The following is a 22696-nucleotide window of genomic DNA, read 5'->3' on the forward strand; positions in this document are numbered from 1 at the left end:
AGCAGTGGCGTCTAGGGCCCAGGGATGCTGCTGAACATCCTACAAATGCACCAGGCAGCCCACCCAAGAAAGAATCATCCAGTCCAAAACATCCACGAGGCTGCTGCAGAGAAATCACGAATTCATTTTACTTCCATCTGTATGGCTTTGTGGTGTCCTATCTCAGTCAACAGGTTGCCATCATTTGTTCAGATTATGATGATGATTTGTTCAGATTACAATGGTCGCTGAGGTGGCTGGTGCAAATCCCCCAACCAAGCAGGCTGCCTGGTCCTTCTGACACGTCCCCTTCACCTACTGAGTACTTCTACTCTTTGGCATGAGACAGTCAAACTCATCTTGCACTTTCACTGCCACAGGCCTGGAATCCATCAGCCATTTCTCCAGTGAGCTCTGCTTCTTTTTTACTGTGCAGAAAATGGTACTTAGAAGCCAAAATCTGGGCCCTAGATGTGCTCATTGTTATTTGAGGCCTCAGTATTCTTAGGTGAGGGAATTAGAGAATACACACATATCTGTGCAGATTTCACTATATTATTGAAAATCCCAAGTTCACACCAATAGATCAATTTCAATACAACCCTGTATGGTTCATTCTAGTGTTCTCCCTTTCCTGTTTGTAGTTCCCTCTCTTAACAGTGAGAACTCTGGCTTCCATTATCTTTAAGCTACTTACATATGCAGTCAGTACCCCTACATGTAACTGCACGAAGCACAGTTATCTCACGTCTGGGTGTGAACAGCCCTATGCTGACCTGCAGGGACACAGAGTCAAGGTCAAGATGAGCAGGCAAGCTCGAGATGTGTCATGTTCTGTTCAAAGTGGCAGAGACCTTGGAGGCTCTAGGACCAGCTTGTTCACACATCCAGGGATATGTAGGTCACTGACACACTTGGCTGCAGATCACTGACCAGCTGCATGCAGAAGACGGTGCTAGAGATTTCAGTCCAAGCATTCTCAACACCGGGACTACTCCGATATGTCTTAAAAGCTCACATCTGGAGACAAATTATGTCCTAAGCAACTAAGAAATGACCCTGAGGCAGGGAAGGGTGGTGGACTGTGCCAGTAAGCCCCTGGGGCCCCTGATGGTCACCTGTGCTTTCTTATCCCTGCTACACTATGTCCTGTGCCTTTACAAACTCCCTGGGTGAGTGGGTTCTGTGGAACCTTCTGGGTTCTTTCAACTATCCAACCTATGTATTAATGTAGTAATCCATCACCCCATGCCCGTTCTTCCTTCCTACCTGGACACCTGTCCAACTCAACCTCCTCACCTGCTCATCTACCTTCCTCAACCTGATCCCGCTCAGGCTCAGACCTCCCAAGCCAGGCTCCCTATCCTGCACAGATGCTCGCCTTACCACACCCATGGTTCCATACCTGGCTCTGGACCACCATGCCCACCCCCACCCTCCTACCCTCAAACCTTGAATGTGTCTCTTTTTCTGTTGCACTTACTGACTTTAGGATTGAATCTTTAGGGAATGAAGATGAGAAAGGCAAAGCAAAGGAGCAATTTTACAATTTTAAAAGCATTACCATGATCGCTTCTAACATGTGAAGCTAGATTTTAGACACTGCATAGCATCTTGCACACATCTATATTTATAAGAGTTAAGATTGTTCCTGTCCACTAGATATAGCATTCCTTTATCTCTGAGGCATATAGCCTGGTATGAAAACAAGAGCGGCCTTCACATAAAACCAGAAGAAAGAGATTGATAGATATGTAAGTTGAGACAGTAGCCAGAGTTATATGAGAACAAACTGGAAATAACAGGAGTTACACAAGAGTTTCTCTCACTTATACATGGGCAGTACAGAGTTTCTGGTTTCTTGCTGCCCAGCCATTCCCAATGTGTGAATCCCACCTCATAGTCCAAAGGGGCTGCCTGAGCTTAGCCATCATGTCTATATTTCCCTTAGGAAGATGGAAAGGGGAAAAAAACCCTTCTAAGAAATTGCACTTCCACTTATAATACAGTGATGCCTAAATGCAAAGGAGGTGGATTACAAGTGACCACATGTGAGATAAAATTAGGGGTTTTAAAACCAACAAAGATGGTGCACACCAAAACTGGCAGACACTCACACTAAGCAACTACTTCATTTGAGTGTCACAGAAATAATTCTGCTTACCAAAAAAAGACCCTGATAATTCAATATCCTGCCTTAATTTTTCCTAAAATATCAAACTACCTTAATTAAGAAGAAAAAAACTTTGCTCTTCTCCCAGCTAACATTCATAATGAAAAGATTTAATAAGAGAAAGTCGGGTTTTTTCAACCCTTTCATTGGCTTTTCTATTACACAAGCATTTAGCAGGAGAGAAAACGAAGTTTGAAAGTTCTTTTTTTTTTTTATATAGAGAAATGTATGTGTTGTTTCACCTGATCACATTACTATTAATAGATGTCTTTTTCTTTCTCATTATTGCTACAGGGCTACATATTAAATAAGAAGGAGAAAAATAAAAACAGAAAAGGCAAAGTGAATAAAAGACCTTTGAGGAAATATTTAGGGCAACAAAAGACTCTGGGCTGGGTCCGCTGGGAAGGCAGTTAAGTTGGACAGAATTGAAATCTCAGAATCAATCACAAAGCCTGTGACAGGCAAAGACCAAAGAGCCAGACATGTATTCAAGCAGCTGCCACTCCCCTCCACTTGGCTACGCAGAGTCCACTGTGGGCCTTATACTGACACTGCACTGGCTACAAAGAAGGGGGAAAAGGTCTACCAAAATAGAATGGGTTGTTTAAAAGTGCAAAAGCCACCCTAGTCAATCATGTGGGCAAAGTGGAATCAGGTCTCCCCACTGAGCTGCCCTGGTACTTACTCACACTCTAGGGAATCTCCCGGTGCAGGGAGACCCTAGCTTCGGGTCCTGCTAGCCATACACTGTCCGGAAGCAGTGGCACCAGAACAGGGACGGCAAATTATCATTAAAGGTCCCAAAGCAATACTGAACCGTGTTTTGCCCAGGCATTTTCAAAGTAGAATAGACTTCCAAAAGCCAACTAAATAACTGAGAAAATGTGCTGGCATATAGTTAACGCTGCCGTGCCCTGGCTCTCATTCTGCCTCTAGCCTTTAGAAATGGTATGTGGGTAGGAAAGGAATCAATTGGGAGACTGGGACTGGTTATATACATACTACTACTCTAAAATGGTAACTAATAAGGACCTACTATGTAGCACAGGGAACTGTATTCAATAGTCCATAATGACATATACGGGAAAAGGATCCAAATAAGAGTGGAGATACATATATATGTATAACTGAATCACTTTGCTGTACACCCGAAACTAACACCTTTGTAAAGCAACTCCGATATACTCCAATATAAAATAAAAACAAACAAGAGCAAATTTTAAAAAGACAAACAAAAAGAAGTGGTACGTGGATGAACTTTGTATCAGGCCAAAATGAACGTGTGGGGAAGAGAATTGCGGGGAGAGGGCTGTTTGAAGGTGAAGGGGTGGAGAAGGGCTAGATAGCTGGTGCTGTGTGTGTGACTGATGATGGTTTACTCTCCGGCCAAGGATGGAATCAGCCAGAAAGTGCTAAATGACCAAAGAAAAACTGGCTGTTTCAATAACTTCCATCAGAGAGCCACGCAGGCACTCACAGACTGGACATTTACCAGGCACGTTCAGCATGGCAACGGTGTCTTCCATGGAGATCTCTGAGAAGTAATGTCAGATGCAGAGAACACACGTATGGACACCAAGGGGGAGAGGCAGGGTGGGGTGAATGGGAGATTAGGACTGACATGCATACACTACTATGTACAAAACAGACAACTATTTTATACATAGTATACCATTTTATACACAGTGTACTATTTTATACATGGTATATAGCTCAGGGAACTCTACTCGGTGCTCTGTGTTGATATAAATGGAAAAGAAATTAAAATTTAAAAAGAGGGGATATATGTATACACACAGCTGATTACTTTGCTATACGGTAGATACGAATACGATAAAGCAAGCATACCACAGTAAAAAAATTTTTAAATAAAAATAAATAAGCAAAAGAAATAAAAAATAAACAGAAGCATCAATGTCAAGCATACATCCTCATTAGATTAGAGGGACAGTCCTGGATTATGCCCAGTGTCCCTCTCAAAACTGTCCTGGTTTGAATGATAAGCCACACAGTCCCTCAATTTAGGCAACAGAGAATACGGAACTGGACGTGGAAGACATACAGAACTTGGAGCTTATGGAAGCAGTTCTAGCCTTATCTGAGCAAAGAAATGAAAAACAAGGAAGGTACAGGACTAGGTGGGCCAGCCAGCATTATAATGGACTACATTCAGAACAATCAAAGGACTAGCCAACACTCCTAGAGAAAGAATCATCATGTCTGGATAATGCATGGAAGCAGATATTATTTCAAATAGGTTCAGCTTTTTTCCCTTCATCATCTAGTAGACAGTGTAAGAGAAATATGAGCAGGATGAAATCTACAGCACCAGATGATGACACGGCAGACCTGCTTTCAAAACAATCCAACAAATCACAGAGATGTGCCACACTGGAAACTGTCTCTCCAGCTTTCAGTCTGGCAAATCAGAAGCAAATTATTCCTCTGGTGGCACTTTAGAAAGGTTTAAAAAGTTCCAGCTTCACAGAATGACATTTATATCCAGAGGAAAAAACACAGCCTAACGGGAATGCTACTTGGAAACGCACGCAGTGACACGGGACGTGACAGTTTGTGCCGCCCTGTCGAAGGCCAGAACTGGCCTCTTGGTGGCTGAGCTGGCAATGAATCCGCCTGCAGTGCAGAAGACCCCGGTTCCATTCCTGAGTCGGGAAGATCTGCTGGAGAAGGGACAGGCTGCCCACTCCAGTATTCTTAGAGGGCTTCCGTGGTGGCTCAGTTGGTAAAGAATTCGCCCCCAACACGGGAGACTTGGGTTCAATCCCTGGGTTGGGAAGATCCCCTGGCGAAGGGGAATGGCTACCCACTCCAGTATTCTGCCCTGGAGAATTCCATGGCCTGTATAGTTCATGGGGTTGCAAAGAGTCGGACACAACTGAGCGCCTTTCACTGGCTGGTTCCCAATGAACAATTCTGGAACACTGGTCACCAAAAACTGGACTGTAACCATCAGCTCATTTCACCAGCTGCATTCCCCATGGAAGCAATCAGAAAAACACAGCTACCACCAGAAGACAAGTAGTCTACCCCTTTTTGATGACTCTTGAGGGATCAAATACTGCATTGGAAGAACAGCTGTACCCTCCCTGAGATGCTCAGAGAGGGTCGCTTTTGACTTGTTTTACAATTCCAGGCGGACACCCTTCAAATTCAGGGCAGCTCTGTAGATTACACTGCAAACTGGACACTCTATTCATTCGATTCCTCCCAAAGTGGTTGACGGAAAAGAAGAATTCATTTGAACTGAAAATACAGGATGGTCCAGAAGGCTGTTCTGACCACTTTGGGTCCCAAGTCTCCACAATGTGTGATTAAAATGCCTGCCCATGTCACATGCTTAAGTTATTTCACCCCTGGCAGAAGGATGCAGATTCAGATCTTCTTAAATATGCAGCTTCTGATGATGTATTTAAGTAAAGACAGACAATAAAATATTTGATACCAAGATATAGTTTAAATACCATATTCATCCACACACCCAGAATCCTAAGAAGTATTCCTTTGAATTTTGTTCATAATTTAAAACTTCAGAAAAGAAAAAATGCATGATATAAAAGCTTTCCTTGACTTCACAACTAAATACTGCAGCGAGGTAGAAGTGTTTTTGTAGCAAGTTTTCAAAACTGGTTACAAGACTGAGTCTTATTTACAGATAAAGGGTCCTTCAACCACAATGACTTGCTTTTTCACTCAACAGAAAGCAATTTATCTGATGATTTTTTAAATGTGACATCTCATTCTATACATAAATAAGAGCAGAGAATTCACATGTACTGAGAATCCCCATAAGATGGTCACTGACTGAGGCTTTTGTGTCTACAGGGACATTAAGTCAAAAGATGCTAGACCCAGAGCACTGTGTTACTGACAAGGCAGAGCCGACATCCTTCCCGTCCAAACACATCACCTTTCAGTCTCTCCTTCAGGAACAAAGACAAAGAAAAACTTTAAATTCAGAAATGCCCAGGAGAATTAAAGAGGAAAATACAAGTACACAATTATTTATTGCTCTCAGGGGATGTGTAGGGTGATATGAATAAATGCTCTGTGAATTACAAACTGTTTGCAAGGCACTGTATTTGGTTGGTGTTGACAGAGATAGAAAATGCATGAAGACATAGTTACTGTCCTCAAGGAGTTTATAACAGGAAAAGTGAAAGTGAAGTCGCTCAGTCATGTCCAACTCTTTGCGACCCCATGGACTGTAACCCACCAGGCTCCTCCGTCCATGGGATTTTCCAGGCAAGAGTACTGGAGTGGGTTGCCATTGCCTTCTCCAGAGGATCTTCCCGACCCAGGGATCGAAGCCGGGTCTCCCGCATTACAGGCAGACACTTTACCGTCTGAGCCACCAGGGAGGTCTGTAACAAGGGAAGGTAACAAAAACCTATGACACATTGTCTATACATGCCCCATCTTTATCCACTCTTCCACTGATGGACATTTAGTTGCTCGGCGGCATATTAGCCATAGAAAGGAATGAAACTGGCTCATCTGCAGAGATGTGAATGGACCTAGAGACTGTCATGCAGAGTGAGGTGAGCCAGAAAGAGAAAAACAAATGTATGGACAGGAGGGGGGAAGCGGGTTGGGAGGAACTGGGAGCGCGGGACTGACCCATGCACACTGCTGACACCATTAAACACTAGATTACTAATGAGAGCCTACTGTGCAGCACAGGGAGCCCTACTCAGCGCTCTGTGGTGACTGGAATGGGAAGGACGTCCTAAAGGGAGGGGTGCACGCACACACACAGCTGGTTCACTCTGCTACACAGCAGACGCTAACACAGCATGGTGAAGCAACTGTACTCCAACAAATATTTAAAATTTTTAAAAACAAATAATTAATTTCCTTTGTTCATCTCAAAAAAAAACAAAAACCTGTGATACAGGCAGATGAGCAACGCCTTAAGGAGGTAAGCTGATTACAAACTCCCATTAAAAAGGAAATGTTGGAAGGTTTTTTTCAGGCTTCTCAGTCCATGGGATTTCCCAGGCAAGAATACTGGAGTGGGTTGCCATTTCCTTCTCCAGGGGATCTTCCCGGCCCAGGGATCGAATCTGGTTCTCATGCATTACAGGCAGATCCTTTCTCCAACTGAGCCACCGTACCTCCTATGTCAGTATGTTATGCTGGGCACTGAATCACCACTTGCAAGAATCCAAAATGTTAAAGTAGTCATGACAAGAATGTTTATCAAACACTTAACATGTGCTGCCATGGTTCTAAGAATTTTATTACCTCATTTAGTCATCACAGTAGGAATAGGGCTTCCGCAGTGGCTTAGAGGGTAAAGCGTCTGTCTGCAATGTGGGAGACCCAGGTTTGATCCCTGAGTCGGGAAGATCCCCTGGAGAAGGAGATGGCACCCCACTCCAGTACTCTTGCCTGGAAAATCCCATGGACGGAGAAGCCTGGTAGGCTGCAGTCCACAGGGTCACAAAGAGTCAGACACAACTGAGTGACTTCACTTTCACTTTTATTCCTCACAGTAACCCTAACAGATATAGCACTATTATTCTCTGCCTCCTTCCCAGTTTTTTGGGTGAGGGAAAGGAGATCCAGAGAAGTTGGACAGCCTGCTCACAGTTTCAGCTCTAGGAAATAGAGAAGACTCTTTACAAGCCGTCTCCAAACGAGAATCTGATTAATTCTGACTGTATTTTTCTACGGGAGAAGGCAATGGCACCCCACTCCAGTACTCTTGCCTGGAAAATCCCATGGATGGAGGAGCCTGGTAGGCTGCGGTCCATGGGGTTGCTAAGAGTCGGGCACGACTGAGCAACTTCACTTTCACTTTTCACTTTCATGCGTTGGAGAAGGAAATGGCAACCCACTCCAGTGTTCTTGCCTGGAGAATCCCAGGGACAGGGGAGCCTGGTGGGCTGCCGTCTATGGGGTCGCACAGAGTCGGACACGACTGAAGCGACTCAGCAGCAGCAGCAGCAGTACTTTTCTACAAGACAAACAAATCCAGCAAATAGCCACAAACAGAAGACTGTATATCATTTTAAGATGTCCAAAAGAGAACGCCTGGACTTGAAGTAAAAAAAAAAAAAAATCTTTCCAGCATCTAGGAAAAAAAGACATAAGAAAATAAAATCAGATCATCAGACTTCTAGACAGCAAGGCTTTACACCAAAAAAAAAAAAAAAACAGGATAACACACTAACAATACTCCAAGAAATAAATTATGAGTCTCAGTTAAGGCTGACTTTCAAGTAAAAAGGCCCAAACTTTAGTCAATAAGCACAATGCTGGTGATTACGCTTCCCTGGCGGCTTAAATGGTAAAGATCTCGCCTGCAATGCTGGAGACTTTGGTTCAGTCCCTGGGTTGGGAAGATCCCCTGGAGAAGGAAACGGCTACCCACTCCAGTATTCTTGCCTGGAGAATCCCATGGACAGAAGAACCCGGTGGGCTACAGTCCATGGGACTGCAAAGAGTCGGACACGACTGAATGACTAACACTTTCACTGATGATGATAGCCTCTTGAGTGCTCCTGAGCAATCTACCAGAGTACATGTTTCAGACATTCAAAATGATTAGAGATACTGAACCGAGGGCTGTATCTGATGAGCATGATGAGCATGAAAGACACAAATTCCTGGGCGGTGGGTTCTTACCAAGGGAGCCTGAGTGACAGGGACACATGTCCCTTCCAGACCAAGACCCGCAGGGCAGGAGGTTTGCTAAGCCCTCTGAGTGCTGGCTGCCCAGCTCTGAGCCAGCAGATGCAGACATCACCCTGTGTGGCACAGAGAAAGGAACAGAAGGAAGTGGAGATCCTTGAAGGCTACCAGGAGCAGAGAGGCATACTCATCCTAAGCTGCGCTGTGAAGGAGAAAACACTTTTTAAATTCTTTAAGCCAGGGGTCCCCAATCCTCAGACCATGAACCAGTACCGGTACCAGGTACTTGGCCTGTGGAATTTCCTAAGTGACAGAGCAAGGAAGCTTTGTTATGTTAATGAGATGACTTCTGGAGGCTGGTAGCCAGGGCAGCCAGACCTGTGACAGGAGGACTGGAACCACCCTAGCGAATCAATTCTTTCTAACTTGATCTAAAGAGTCAGTGCAACCAACCCCAAGGAAAATCACAGCGCATTTATTTTATGAATCTCAGCAAACTAATCCTAAAAGTGATATGGAAAGGCAAAAGGCTCCAAGTAGCCAATAAAATACTGAAAAAGAAAAACTCAGAAAATTGTCACGTCCCAACACAAAACTTACTGTATATAGCCACAGCCAACAATGGGTGAGAAAACAGACCAATGAAACATTACAGAACCAGGAAGTAGACTCACACAGATAAAACCAACTGGTCTCTGACAAGGGAGCAAAGGCAATTCAATGGGAAAAGGAAAATGTCTTCAACCAATGGTGCTGGAACTTGACATCTATATAAGAAGAAAAAGAGAAGAAAGAACCTAGACACAAAACTTTTAACTTCGAGAAATATTAACTCAGAGTGGTTCACTCTCTTAAATGTAAAATGTAAAAGCATAAAGTCCTAGAGGGAAAATCGAGGCAGTCCTTGACCTGGAAATAATGTCTTAGATATAACACTTAAAGCATTATCAGGAAAGAAAAAAAGGTGTGTTAACTGGCTGGGAATTCATTAAAAACACTTCTCCTTTGTAAAAGACAATGTTAATAAAATGGAAAGGAGAGCCACAGACTGAGACAAAAGTTTTTGCAAAACACGTATCTGATACAGGACGTCTTTGTAAAATACATCAAGAAATTTTAAACAATAAGAAAGCAAACAACCCAATGAAAAAATGGGCCACGATTCATACTCTATGCAAGTATCAAGTCACAAAACACTACACCTGAAACAACTATTGTACATCAACTACATTTCAATAAAAAATAATAATGTAAAGCATAACAGAAAAGAAAACCTACACAAAATAGACTTCACTTAAAAAAAAAAAAAAAAAGGCCAAAGATCTTAATAGATACCACAAAGAAGATGAACAGACGGCAAGCAAATATATGAAAAGGTTTTCCCCACCACCTGCCATGAGAGAACGGCCCACTAAAACAATGAGACTGAGAGAGTCAACTCCTAGGCGGACTGGTAAGAAGTGCAGGGTCCCCAAGGAGAAAGGGGTCTGGGGCGCTCGAAGTGGAGACAAGGATCTGGAGTTCTCAAGGAGAAAAGGACAAATTTTTTTTCCTCTACATTCTCTAGTCTTAGTCAGTTACACAACTCAGTTTAAACTCTGTACCAGGGATTACACAACAACAATGTATCCTGCTGGGGGACAGTCTTCACCTCCTGAAAACCTTCTGACTAATCCTGATATCTTAGCATGTAAATTGTGGGAGTGGGTCTGGTAGGATCTTTCTACTGTTAAAATTCTCATCTTGTTATCCTGAAATGTAAATCGTGGGAGTGGGTCTGGTAAAATTTTCACAAACTTTTGAGACATCCTTTTCATTCACTGTAATGACTAATTAAAAAGTATATAACTCCCTTGCTAACACTAGAGGGGGGGCACTCTCCATCCCCCTTCTGATGTCTGTGTCAGAAGCTTTCTCTATCTCTTTTACACTTCAAATAAAACTTTATTACACAAAAGCTCCGAGTGATCAAGCCTCGTCTCTGGCCCCGGATTAAGTTCTTCTCTTTCGGAGGCCAAGAATCCCAGCGTCTTTCGTGGTTCAGCAACAACCTTTCAAGATACTGCTACAAGTCTATTAGGATGGCCAAATAAAGAACACTGAAAACACCAAATATTGAGAAGGATGTGGAGCAACAGGAACTCTTATTCATGGTTGGGGGACGTATGTGTGAAATGGCTCAGCTCCTTGGAAGTCCGTGTGTTGGTTTCTTAGGACACCAAGCATGTTCTTACCATACAACCCAGCAGTTGTGCTCCTTCACGTTTACCCAAAGGAGCCAAAGAACCACGTTCACACGAAAATCTGCACATGCATGTTTATAGCAGCTTTTCTCAGACAAAACTGGAAAGCAACCAAGATGACCTTCAATAGGTGAGAGGACAAACAAGGCGTGGTGCGTCCAGACAACCGAACTGTAGTCAATACTAAAAACATACAAGCTAGCAAGCCAAGCCAAGGCACAGAAGAACCTGAAACGAACATGACTAAGTCAAAGAAGCCTTTCTTTAAAGGTTACGTACTACACGGCTTCAACTATGTCACATTCTAGAAAATGCAAAACTATAGAGACATAAAATTTCAGTGATTGCCTGGGGTTCAGTGTCAGGTAAGCAGGAAGAGGCCGGGGGGTGGGGGGGGGGGGTAGAACCACAAAGGGTATTCAGGGCAGTGGAACTACTCCATAGGACACTATGAATCTGTGAAAAGGCACTGAACGTCTGTGTTTCTGCTTTGCAAATAGGTTCATTTGTTCAATTATTCTAGATTCCACACACATGCAGTAATAAACGATGTTTGCTTCTCTCTTTCTGGCTTATTTCACTCCATCTCTAGGTCCACCCACATCCCTGCAAATGGCACGATTTCATTCTTTTTATGGCTGAATATTCCACTGCATATATGTACCACATCTTTATCTAATCCTCTGCTGATGGACACTTAGGTTGCTTCCGTGTCCTGGGTATCGTAAGCAGTGCTGCAGTGAACACCGGGGGGCATGTCTCTTTTGGACTATGTTTTCTCCAGGCACATCCCCAGGAATAGGATTGCTGGGCCATACAGATGATTCATTTGCTGTACAGCAGAAACACCACATTGTAAAGCAACTATACTCTAATAAATTTTTTAAAGCCATCACGTGTTACAACGCAGAGAGCAGACAACAATGTAAACTGCAAATTTTAGTTAATAATAAATCAATGCTGCTTCACCAACTGTAACAAAAGTACCACTCCAATGCCAGATTTTAACAACAGGGGAAACTGTGGAGGTTTAAAAACAGGGAAAACTGTTGTAAAAAATGAAGTATGGTTGTTTTTATTTTTTAAAAAAAGGAGAAGAATGGGGAGAGAATATGCACGAAACAACTGTTTCCAGCAGTATCTTGGTGGCAGTATCAGCATTGTTAATTGTGTGTAATTGCCCAATTGTGTGTAAGGTACCAAAAAGGTACTAACTGTGAGATAGTCTAATATCATTAGCATCCTTGAGAATCAGAATTCTCAGAGTGGAAGAAAAGTAGACACACAGCATTGAAGAAGTTCAGTAAAGGCCTTGTAGTGTCGTATTTGAACTGGACCCACCAGTACAAAGTCTTTAAGTATTTTAATTTTTATATAGCAGACACAGGGGTGGGGAAGGAGATGGTGGGATGAATTGAGAGAGTGGCATTGACATATAATACACTACCATGTGTAAAACAGATAGCTGGTGGGAAGCTCCTATATGCCGCAGGGGACTCAGCTTGGTGCTCTGTGGGTGACCTAGAGGGGTGGGATGGGATATATATATATATATATATATATATATATGTACAAATATGGCTGATTCACTTCTGAAAAACCAACACAACATTATAAAGCAATTACACTCCAATAAAAAAGGAATGTTATTAAGCCTTTGCCAGTCATTTATGTTTCAAATATTCCCCCCATATTTGGGACCCTTGCTTACATTTTAAAGAGTATCCAAGGGCACACCCGAGGACCCAGAAACCCCAGCCCTAACCTGTGACCAACAGAAAGGAACCCATGTGCTGACACGGCCACAGCAGCAGTACTGGTGCCAGCCCTAGCCTGGGAGCCAGCAGCAGCAGAACAGAGGCGGGAACTGAGGCTGTCACACCCCGGATCTGTTAACCAGCGTCATGACACAAATGAACCTCGTGAACAAGATGCCGAGCATGAGAACCAAAGAGCAGAGATCGCACTGTAAGCTCTCCTTCCTCTGAGTGATGCCAATCAACTGGCAAAAGAAATCTACGCTGTCAAGAGTCAGGACCGTCTTGACTCTCAAGATTCAGGAGGTGCCGATCGCCTTCAGTCTCTTGGTTTGAAGATCTGTCACGCTGTACGGTCACGTGTGCAGTTACCTACAGGAACACTCTGATTAAGGCATTTGAAGTGGAGCTTTTTAAAAAACAATGTGTGTCTTGGGAGAAAGAAGACTGCTGTTTCCTGAGCCCAGTCTGCTGGAGCATGGGAAGGTCAGATCCCTGAATACATTCCTCGATGGATACGGAATCAGCAGCCCATACAGGTCAGGGAGGCGGCTTCCGGAGCCAGCAGGAACTCAGTGGACGCTTGCGGAATTAGTGGTTTCATCTTTGTATGTGCACCTGACTCTCGAAAATGTTCGTGACATCAGAGAGGCAGAAAGCATGAGCTACAGCACAGCTTCGGAAGTCTGACTGCCTGGCTTCAAGTCTACTACTTATTAGTGTACTAATACTCAAACACTTCTTAGTGTGCTGAAGCTCTGGAAATCTCTGGGCCCTCAGCTGCAAACTGGATAGTGAGGACAATGTCGATGATGACAACAATCCTAATGGAGCTGTGGGGTTTAAGAGAAATAATCCAGGGACCTCCTGGTGATCCAGTGACGAAGACTTCTCTCCCCGTGCAGGCGGCCTGGGTATGATCCCTAGTCAGGGAATGAGATCCCACATGCTGCAACTAAGATCAAAGATCCTGTGTGTCCAACAAAGACTCACCAAAGCCAAATAATATTTAAAAAAGAAATAATCTCTATGCAGAGCTGCACACAATGCCCGGCATGTGGTAAGCAGTATGCGCGTGTATGGATTAATACACTCATGTATATAGCTTCAGTTACCTATTATTTTTATCCTTCTAGTAAAGAGTGTACAACTTGAAGAATACATAATAGGCTGCATAGGCATCTTTTACAAAGCCTGAAGATTTCTGCCTATTTCTGCACTATGCTCTGAAAAACCAAGCGTCCAAGACCCCCTCCAATTCACTACCTGATCTGAGGTGTGCCTCTCATTAGCCCATTTTACGCTTAAGAACTGTTCTGAGTCTGGAGGCACCGTTAATGCATACGCACAGAAACATATTAAGTGAAAAGGCTCTTGATGAATAACAGGTAAACTGCAACTACAGTTACTATTTCATGCAACCCAGGTTTATTCTACTGTGATATATGAAGACAGAAAAAATGAATTAGCACATAGTAAAAAAAAAAAAAAAAACCAACTCATATGTGACTGTTAAATGCAATCAAGAATAACAGCTTTTCACAAAAGCCTTAAGAAACTAGGAGGTTCAGAATTAACCCTGACCAGACAGGGACGAAGTTGCTTCTACTGTTTTCTTCGACAGTTCGAGTCCTGCAAGCTGGAGGGTTGCAAGAATGATGCATTTTCTTGGCCTAACACAGTGTTTGCTTTTTTAATTGGAGGATAACTAACTGCCTTACAATGTTGTGTTTCTGCTATACAACAAGTGACTCAGCTTTAAGTACACATATATCCCCTCTCTCTTGATGCTTTTTGTTTCTTAATGCCACAATCTATTTCTGGACTCTCCTATTACACTGGTCTACATGTCTGCTCTTACACCAATACAGTCCCTAGGACAGTGTTTTTAAAGAATTCTGAAACTGACTTGGCATGAGGTAAGCCCCGCCAGTCCAGCTTAACCCTGGAAGCCATCATTCCTTAAGGCCTGAGCCACACGGCACAAGACTGCAGAACACAGCTGTTAGACACACCCAGGTGTGTGTAACGTGTGAGGCTGGGATTTTCTCAACCTTCTGTCTGCTCGTGTGTGAAACACTGACGATCACCATCCGCACCAGAGGCTGATGTGAGAAGCACTCACGTGTGCACCACTCAGAACCTCTGATGCAGATGTGGTGGGCTGATGGTGGCCCTTCAAAGTCCTCTGGTGAAGCCCTGACCCTGAGACTGTATTTGGAGTCAGAACTTTCAAAGCGTGATGAAGTAACGAAGCCACTAAGGTAGGCCATAATCCAAGTTGAATGGCATCGTCTCGGGCACAGGAAGTGGACACAGAGAGGGTCCAGGAGCCCATGTCAGCAGAGGCCACAGACTGAAGGTAGCTGTCTGCAAAGGAGAAAGGCCTCAGAAGAAACCAACCCTGCCGACACTACCACCTGAGACTTCTGGCCTCCAAAACTAACAGTCACCGTCTGTTGCTGAAGACCCTTAGTCTGCAGTGTGCTACAAGGCAGGCCTGTTGCTGCTGTTCAGTCATGTTCAGCTCTCTGTGACCCCATGGACTACAGCACACTGGGCTTCCCTGTCCTTCACTAGTTCCCGGAGTTTGCTCAAACTCATGTCCATTGAGTCAGTGATGCCATCCAACAATCTCATCCTCTGTCATCCCCTCCTCCTCCTGCCTTCAGTCTTTCCCAGCATCAGGGTCTTTTCCAGTGAGCCGGCTCTTCGCATCAGGTGGCCAAAGTATCCCTATGGTGGCCCCAGCAGACTAATAAAGCAGACGATGTTATGCTATCATTTATCTTTTGAGCTTTATTGACGCCTCAAATCCAAAACACTGTTTTACACTGCTTAGCATCACACACTGATGAAATCTGCCCGAAGGGGACCCGGCAAATTCCATTTCGCCCCCATCTTTCACTGGGAAACATGCTGACTGATCAGCAGCTCTCTGTCCAGAAGACTCTGTGCTGTCAGAGGAGACTCCAGGTCCACAAGGCAGTGCACAAGCCAGCATCGACAATGCTCTGGGCCAGACAGTTCATAACAAACTGCCTGGAGGTTTCTCAAAGCATGAGCTTCACAGATCAAGTGACATAAACGAAGGGATCTCCTGACCTGAAGAAAGAGACGTGATGAGGAGGGAGGAACCGAGTGTCCAGGTGCCAGTGGACACTGGGGCAGGAGAGGCTGTATTTAGTCTTCTGAGCAACCTGGAGCAAAATGCAGAGGCTTGGCACTGCCCCCTACTGGCCACGCACGTGCTCTACATGGACTGCTCTTGCAACATTTTTATGCTCTTTGGCTGAAACAAACAAACCAACCTGTGCAGACTTGTTATTCAAAGAAGCAACAGACCTTTATGCAATGTAAAAATATCATCTCTAGCTTCTGCTCTATGATAGTGGATCTTATTATATTTAGACTAGGTTCTCTTTAAACCAGGCTCGTGTACATTTAGGGAAGGGAGAGATGGAGTCTGGTTTTCAAGTACTATTCTTGTCAATTCTAGCACTGGTTTTCACAATCAATGGCACCCCACTCCAGTACTCTTGCCTGGAAAATCCCATGGATGGAGGAGCCTGGTTGGCCACAGTCCATGGGGTCGCTAAGAATCGGACACGACTGAAGCGACTTAGCAGCAGCAGCAAAAACGCAAAGCAGTGGACGTTGTGGTTTCTTACGATGACAATCTACTTCTGATCTATTAAACAGCCTATAGTTTTCTTAGAAGAGCATGTATTAATTCATCACTGGATAATTTAGAGCATCAGTAAGGAAGAAAGTCCCAGAGAGACTCGATTTACATACTGTCCATCATGAAAAAAAATACACTCAATACTGGATGGCAAATAATATTTTAATTATTAACTGAAAACCTGCCAATGGTTTTGATATCTACCTCTTATGCTCAACAGACCCAAGCCCATCACAATCAAAATCCTGTGAAACGCCCTGCTGTCCCCTCAGCGACTCCTTCAGTGTCTGTGGCCCTGAACTTGCCATGTGTGGTCACCTATTTCGCTGCTGACTTGTCACACTCTGTGGGCCCACCTCACCTTTCCCGGGATTTGTGACAGCAAGACTAGCTGGGCGAGGCCACCACCGAGAATCTCAGAAACTAAAGAGATGCTGTTTTGCAGTTTTTACACCATCATAGATAAAACACATTTTTAAATACTAATAATAGAATTCCCCGGTAGTGCAGGGGTTAGGACTGCATGCTTCCACGGCTGGGGGCAGAGGTTCAATCCCAAGTTAGGGAACTAAGATCCTGTATGCCAATGTCTCAGACAAAATGTAAAAGTAAAAAATAAATAAATTTTAAACAGTCCTATCACGATGAAAATCCCCAACAGGCACCACATTCCTGGGTTAACAACTCCTCCAGATAACCAAGCCAGGATTACATCTGTTGATTCTTTTGTAGACTCCTTTAGAAAAACAATTCCCTCACAGGTGGTTGAATTTCTTCTTTTAAAATTTATCTGAGAGATATTTAAGTCCTAGCTGGGGTGGAAAAAAAAAAAAAACCTGATAAAAGTCTGACACCCAGAATGCAATAAATGTGAAGAGATTAAAAAGTCACAAAAGTCTTAAAAGAAATGAAAAACCGTCTGTCTGGCTCCTGAGACTTCCAGGAAGCTGATTACAGAGCCCTTCAAGAGTAACTTTATCATCCAGGTGAAGAGTTGCTGCATGGGAGAGAGTTTCCTCATGAAATCTCTTTAATAAAAAGTACAAAATTATACCATTCCTCCTGGAAGCTTTAAGGAGAACGTGTGTGATTACATACCATGAAGAAAAAAAAAAAAAAAGGAAAAGAAATAAAATGAGGGACTCCCCTGGTAGTTAAGACTCCGTACTTCCACTGCAGAGGTTGAAGGTTCAATCCCTGGTCAGGCAACTAAGATCCCACATGCTGTGTGGTGTGGCCATAAAAATAAAAGGTTTAAAAAATAAAAGAAGGAAAATGAGGGATCATTTCAGAGAAACAGCATATGGAAATCCCTGAAAACCCCACCCAAAGGGCTAAAACACACCAGATTCCATTAAGCTGCACAGAAAACATCAACACATAACACACACAGATGTCTTACCTTGTCTACCTAACCAGGCTATTCTTGGTTCAGACCATCGACTGTGCTGGGACTGGTTATATCTGAGGCTTACACACTCTCTCTGGACATTCGTATGAACAGTTAATAGTAACTGTGTACTCAGTACTGGGCTCGGTGCTAAGCACTTGACATGAAGCCATGCACGCAGGTCTAAACCAGTGCCAAGTGGGTACCTGGGCTATACTGTGCTAAGTCCCTTCAGTCGTGTGCGACTCTTTGCGACCCTATAAACTATAGCCCCCCAGGCTCCTCTGTCCATGGGGATTCCCCAGGCAAGAATACTGGAGTGGCTGCCATGCCCTCCTCCAGGCGGTCTTCTGACCTAGGGATCGAACCCTTAGCTCTTACATCTCCTGCTCTGGCAGGTAGGTTCTTTACCACCAGCGCCACCTGTACTTATGTTTCCATCTAATGATGAGGCACTCGAGGCTCAGAAAGGTTAAGTCGTTTCTCTAACACGGTAATAAGATGGACAATCTGAACCCAGTCTATTCGGCTCCAAGGCCCGACTTGTAAGCACTGGACCATGTCTGCCTCTCAGGGTCAGATCTGACCATCCCCAGAACCCAGCTGGACTGACAGAAAACTCTAAAACCTGGCTGATGTCTGTCTCCAGCCTAGGAAGTTTTCTTATCAGAAAGCTTTTGGTACCTCAACTCCAAAGTTGCATCTTTGAAAGGCAACTTACTGCCTTGGTGCAAGGAAAGTGCTGCGTTTATAAGGCAACTTTCTAAGCAGCAACAAAGCCGATTTCCTATGCTTAGAATAAGTACACAACAGCCACTCTTAGATTCAAAGCTTAATTCCTGCTCTTAGAGAAACTAAAAGTAAAGATAACAAAGAGAGGACTTCCCTGGTGGTCCAGCGGCTAAGACTCTGCACTTCAAGAGAAGGGCATGGATCAGCTCGGAAACTAAGATCCCATATGCCACACAGTATGGCAAAAACAAATAAATAAAAATAATAACTAAAAAAGATAATGAAGGGAAAGCTTGAGATACAATAACCATTCTCTGTCCATGGAAATAAGCTGTTCCCTGGGTTCAATCTTGTAACTAGCACATAAAACCTTGGCGACCTCCCCTGCAGTTCAGCGGTTAGGACCTGGCATTTTCACAGCTGTGCCTGGGTTTAATCCCTGGTCGGGTAAGTAAGGTCCCACAAGCTGAACGGGCAAAATAAATTCAAAAAAATAATAAGTAAAACCTCATGATTACAGTCAAAATTTTATAAGCAAAAGACTACGGGAATCCTTATAGTACAGCTAACGTGATCATGCCAAATATTTTAATATCTAAGATATTAAAGTACATGGAATAGACATTCTGTACAATACTGACCACTGAGCCCCAGTGGAGGGTGGGGTCCTGAAGGCATCCTGGGACCCTCCAGACTCCAGAAGTCAGGGAGTTTTTTTGCAGAAAGCAGTCACTTCTTAGGTCTAGCCCACTCCAGAGGATGGAGGCGAAGTGTCCAAATTCACTGCCACTCAACTCCCCAAGAAGCACTCTTGCTCTTCCTGAAGTAACTTCTCCGGGAAAATGTTAAGAATGACCTTGCTTTTCAGCACCTAATATTACACCGGAAGCAGCTTTTTCAGGAAGCAAGTGGCTATCTTTTCTTCTTCAATACAAGCCAAGGCTTCAAAGAGATAAAACAACTGAACTGGAATAGCTCCGCCACTCTCCTGACTTACAAATATAACATAAAGAGCCCTCTTCAAAGCTGAGGAGTACAAAGTTCCTCTGGTGAGAGCAACCTTTTTTCAAGCCCATGAGAGAGACATCCTGAGGAGCAGAGAGCTGTGGGGCCAAGGGCACAGCTGAGCCAGGCCTCCTGCTTGCGCCTCAGCATCTTTTTCTGACGCTGCCGTGTGCCCAATGACCGCTGTGACCCTGCAGGGCAGGGCCAGTGAGGGGAAACATCGATGTTCCCAACCATCAATCAGTTCAGTACCTGAGACCGCTGCTCTGTTGCTGCCACCAAGAAGCCACCACCACTGAGAAGTCAACACATTACAGGAGGCTGAGATGCTAACCTTCCTGGCAGGTGTCTTCCAAAGGACTACTGAATGCAAATCACCTACAGTTTTCCATTCCCTGGCCTTCTATAGAGATATATCAATGACACCAACCCTGATCTCTGTCCAAGGCACAAACCTGAAGGCATCTGAGATTGCAATCCCTGGTTTAAAGGAGAGAGTTGCAATAAGATGCCTGTTACAGGAAAACAACACTGAAAGCAATACAGTGTTTAAAGTACAGGGGCAGTTAGGGGGAAGGATGGGGAAAGAGATAGTTAGGGAGTCTGAGATTGGCCTGCATACTCTGCTATATTTAAAATGGGTAACCAAAAAGGACCTACTGTGTAGCACAGGGAACTCTGCTCAATGTTATGTGGCAGCCTGGATGGGAGGGGAATTGGGGGGAGAATGGATACATGTAAATGTATCATTGAGTTCCTTCCCTGTCCACCTGAAACTATCACAACATTATTAATCGGCTATACTCCAATACAAAATAGAAACTTAAGGGCAGTACAAGGGCAGCGAAAGTGGAGGTGAGAGGGAACGTAAGGAAGACAGCACAATAGGACAGGAAGAAGAAACAAAAGCCTGAACGAAGTCAGAAGAAAAAAACGGAACAAGATAATGAGTCAAGAAATGTTTAACTTACTTATCATGTAACTTTCATGTGGAAAAAAAGAATGGAAAATGATCCAGAAATAATTTCCCATTAAAAAACCAAGTGACATGAAAAGATGCCCAATATCACTAATTATTAGAGAATTGCAAACCAAAACTACAATGAGGTATCGCCTCACACTGATCAGAATGGCCAGCATCAAAATGTCTACAAACAAACAATAAATGCTGGAGAGGGTGTAGAGAAAAGGGAACCCGCCTACACTGCTAGTGGGAATGTAAATTGACAGAGGCTCTACAGAGAACAGTATGGAGGGTCCTTGCAAAAAAGCTAAAAATTGAGCTACCATGTGATCCAGCAATCCCGCTCCTGGGCTTATAACTGGAGAAAAACATGTTTCAAAAGGATACAATGTTCAGCACTGTGTATAATAGCCAGGACATGGAAGCAACCTAAATGTCCACTGACAAATGAATGGCTAAAGATGTGATACATACATACAATGGAATACTACTCTGCCATGAAAGAGAATGAAATAATGTGATTTGTGGTGAACCATTGATAGACACTGAGTGAAGTCAAACAGAGAAAGACAAATATCATGTGATATCAATTTTATGGGAAATCTAAAAAAAAAAAATAATACAAATGAACCTATTTACAAAACGGAGTCACAGATGTAGAAAACGTCCCCAAGGGGAAGGGGAGGAAAACTGGGAAATTGGGTTTGACATATATACTCACTACTATGTATAAGACAACTAGTAAGGACCTACTGTACAGCACAGAGAACTCTATTTAGTACTCTATAATGACTTATACGGGAACAGAATCTAAAAAAGGGTGGGTGTACGTATCTGTATAACTGAATCACTTTGCTGTACACAGAAACCAGCACATTATAAATAAGCTATGCTCCAACAAAAATTATTGAAAAAAAAAAAAAAAACACCAAGTGGCTATTTAGTAAACTGTGGAAAATCCACCCAAAAACCATCAATCAGCATGGACAAATGATGAGATCCAGCAGCTACAAGTCCGTGTGATTCTTAACCCGGCTCTCGTGCCCGTTTTCCAGCTGAGAGAACAAATCTGTAAGCTTTCTGAGCTAAGCCCTAGACAAGTGCCCTTTACAAGCACCAGCTGGGGTGGAAACCATCTGAATGTCTCGCACTGCCACCAACAGTTACTTGTTAGACTGATAAACCCACCCTCTCCGAGAGGAAGGCCCTCCAGAGAACTTACACAGGCCGTTGACGTCCAGCATGTTAGAGATACCCCGGTCACTCATGTCCACTTCCGGCTGGTTCTTCTCCCGGCTCTCTTCCACCAACTTTTTCAGAGACTTGGACATGACCTGTACCAAACAACAAAGCACGTGGGCGACGGCCAGAAGCGTGCAGGGAGAGAAATGAGGGAGCCGCTGGCTGGCACTCTCCAGTTTTCCCCAGGTCTCGGGAAGTGGGCAGCGGCGGGCAGGGTCTGGGAACGAGGATGGGGGTGGGGAGCGAGGGACAGAGAAGTGGGGAGGGTCCAGCACTATTCCCGCCGCGGACAGAGAAGCAAACACAACTGCAACCACACACACACTCACTGCGGAGGGCTGCACCTAACAGACAGAAACTACAGACTTCTGCAGGGCTCACTCCGGTGGCCAGCGAGAGATGCGCTCAGTCGGTGGAAAACGAGCACCCAGACGAGGAACACGCCCTGTCCCGGCACCCCGCGCAGGCGCACATCGGACTGCTAGCAACTCCAGGCCCCGCCCGCGCCCGGCCCTTCCCTAATTAGGAGAACTGCTTACTAGAAGTGGCTCAGGGCGAGGCTCCGCCCATAAAAGAATGCGTGCCCTGCGGATAGCCAATCATGTATGCTGTCCGGCCTGGAGACTCCGCCCCACCCGTGGTTAGTGCCCCGCCCCCCAGATTAGGCTTCGGATCCGAAAGAAGCCGACGCGTGCGCAGGCTCAATGTGTAGATGGAAGCCAGAGTGCTGTGGGCGGAATTAGGGAAGTTTGGGCCGGGGTTCAGGCTGACTCAGGGACAAGTGACAAGTCAATATTCTCTCAATGTGCTACTTCTTTAACTTACTGGAAGTTGCTACCCTGAATCCTTTCCCCACACTTTTACCT

At 44.3% G+C, this 22696-nt stretch overlaps 1 protein-coding gene across 1 annotated transcript in view; it reads right to left on the minus strand.

Moving 5' to 3' along the window:
- RSU1 (Ras suppressor protein 1) overlaps positions 1 to 22325 on the minus strand; it is a 200648-nt gene extending 178323 nt beyond the window's left edge. The window contains exons 1-2 of the mRNA XM_005687977.3: positions 22160 to 22325; positions 21811 to 21922 (exon numbers count right to left, since the gene is read on the minus strand). Of these exons, the coding sequence (XP_005688034.1) occupies positions 21811 to 21919 (109 nt within the window). The 5' untranslated portion in view covers positions 21920 to 21922; positions 22160 to 22325. The remainder of the gene's footprint in view (positions 1 to 21810; positions 21923 to 22159) is intronic.

The sequence above is a fragment of the Capra hircus genome, chromosome 13 (genome assembly GCF_001704415.2).
Source record: "Capra hircus breed San Clemente chromosome 13, ASM170441v1, whole genome shotgun sequence".
Taxonomy (NCBI): Eukaryota; Metazoa; Chordata; class Mammalia; order Artiodactyla; family Bovidae; genus Capra; species Capra hircus.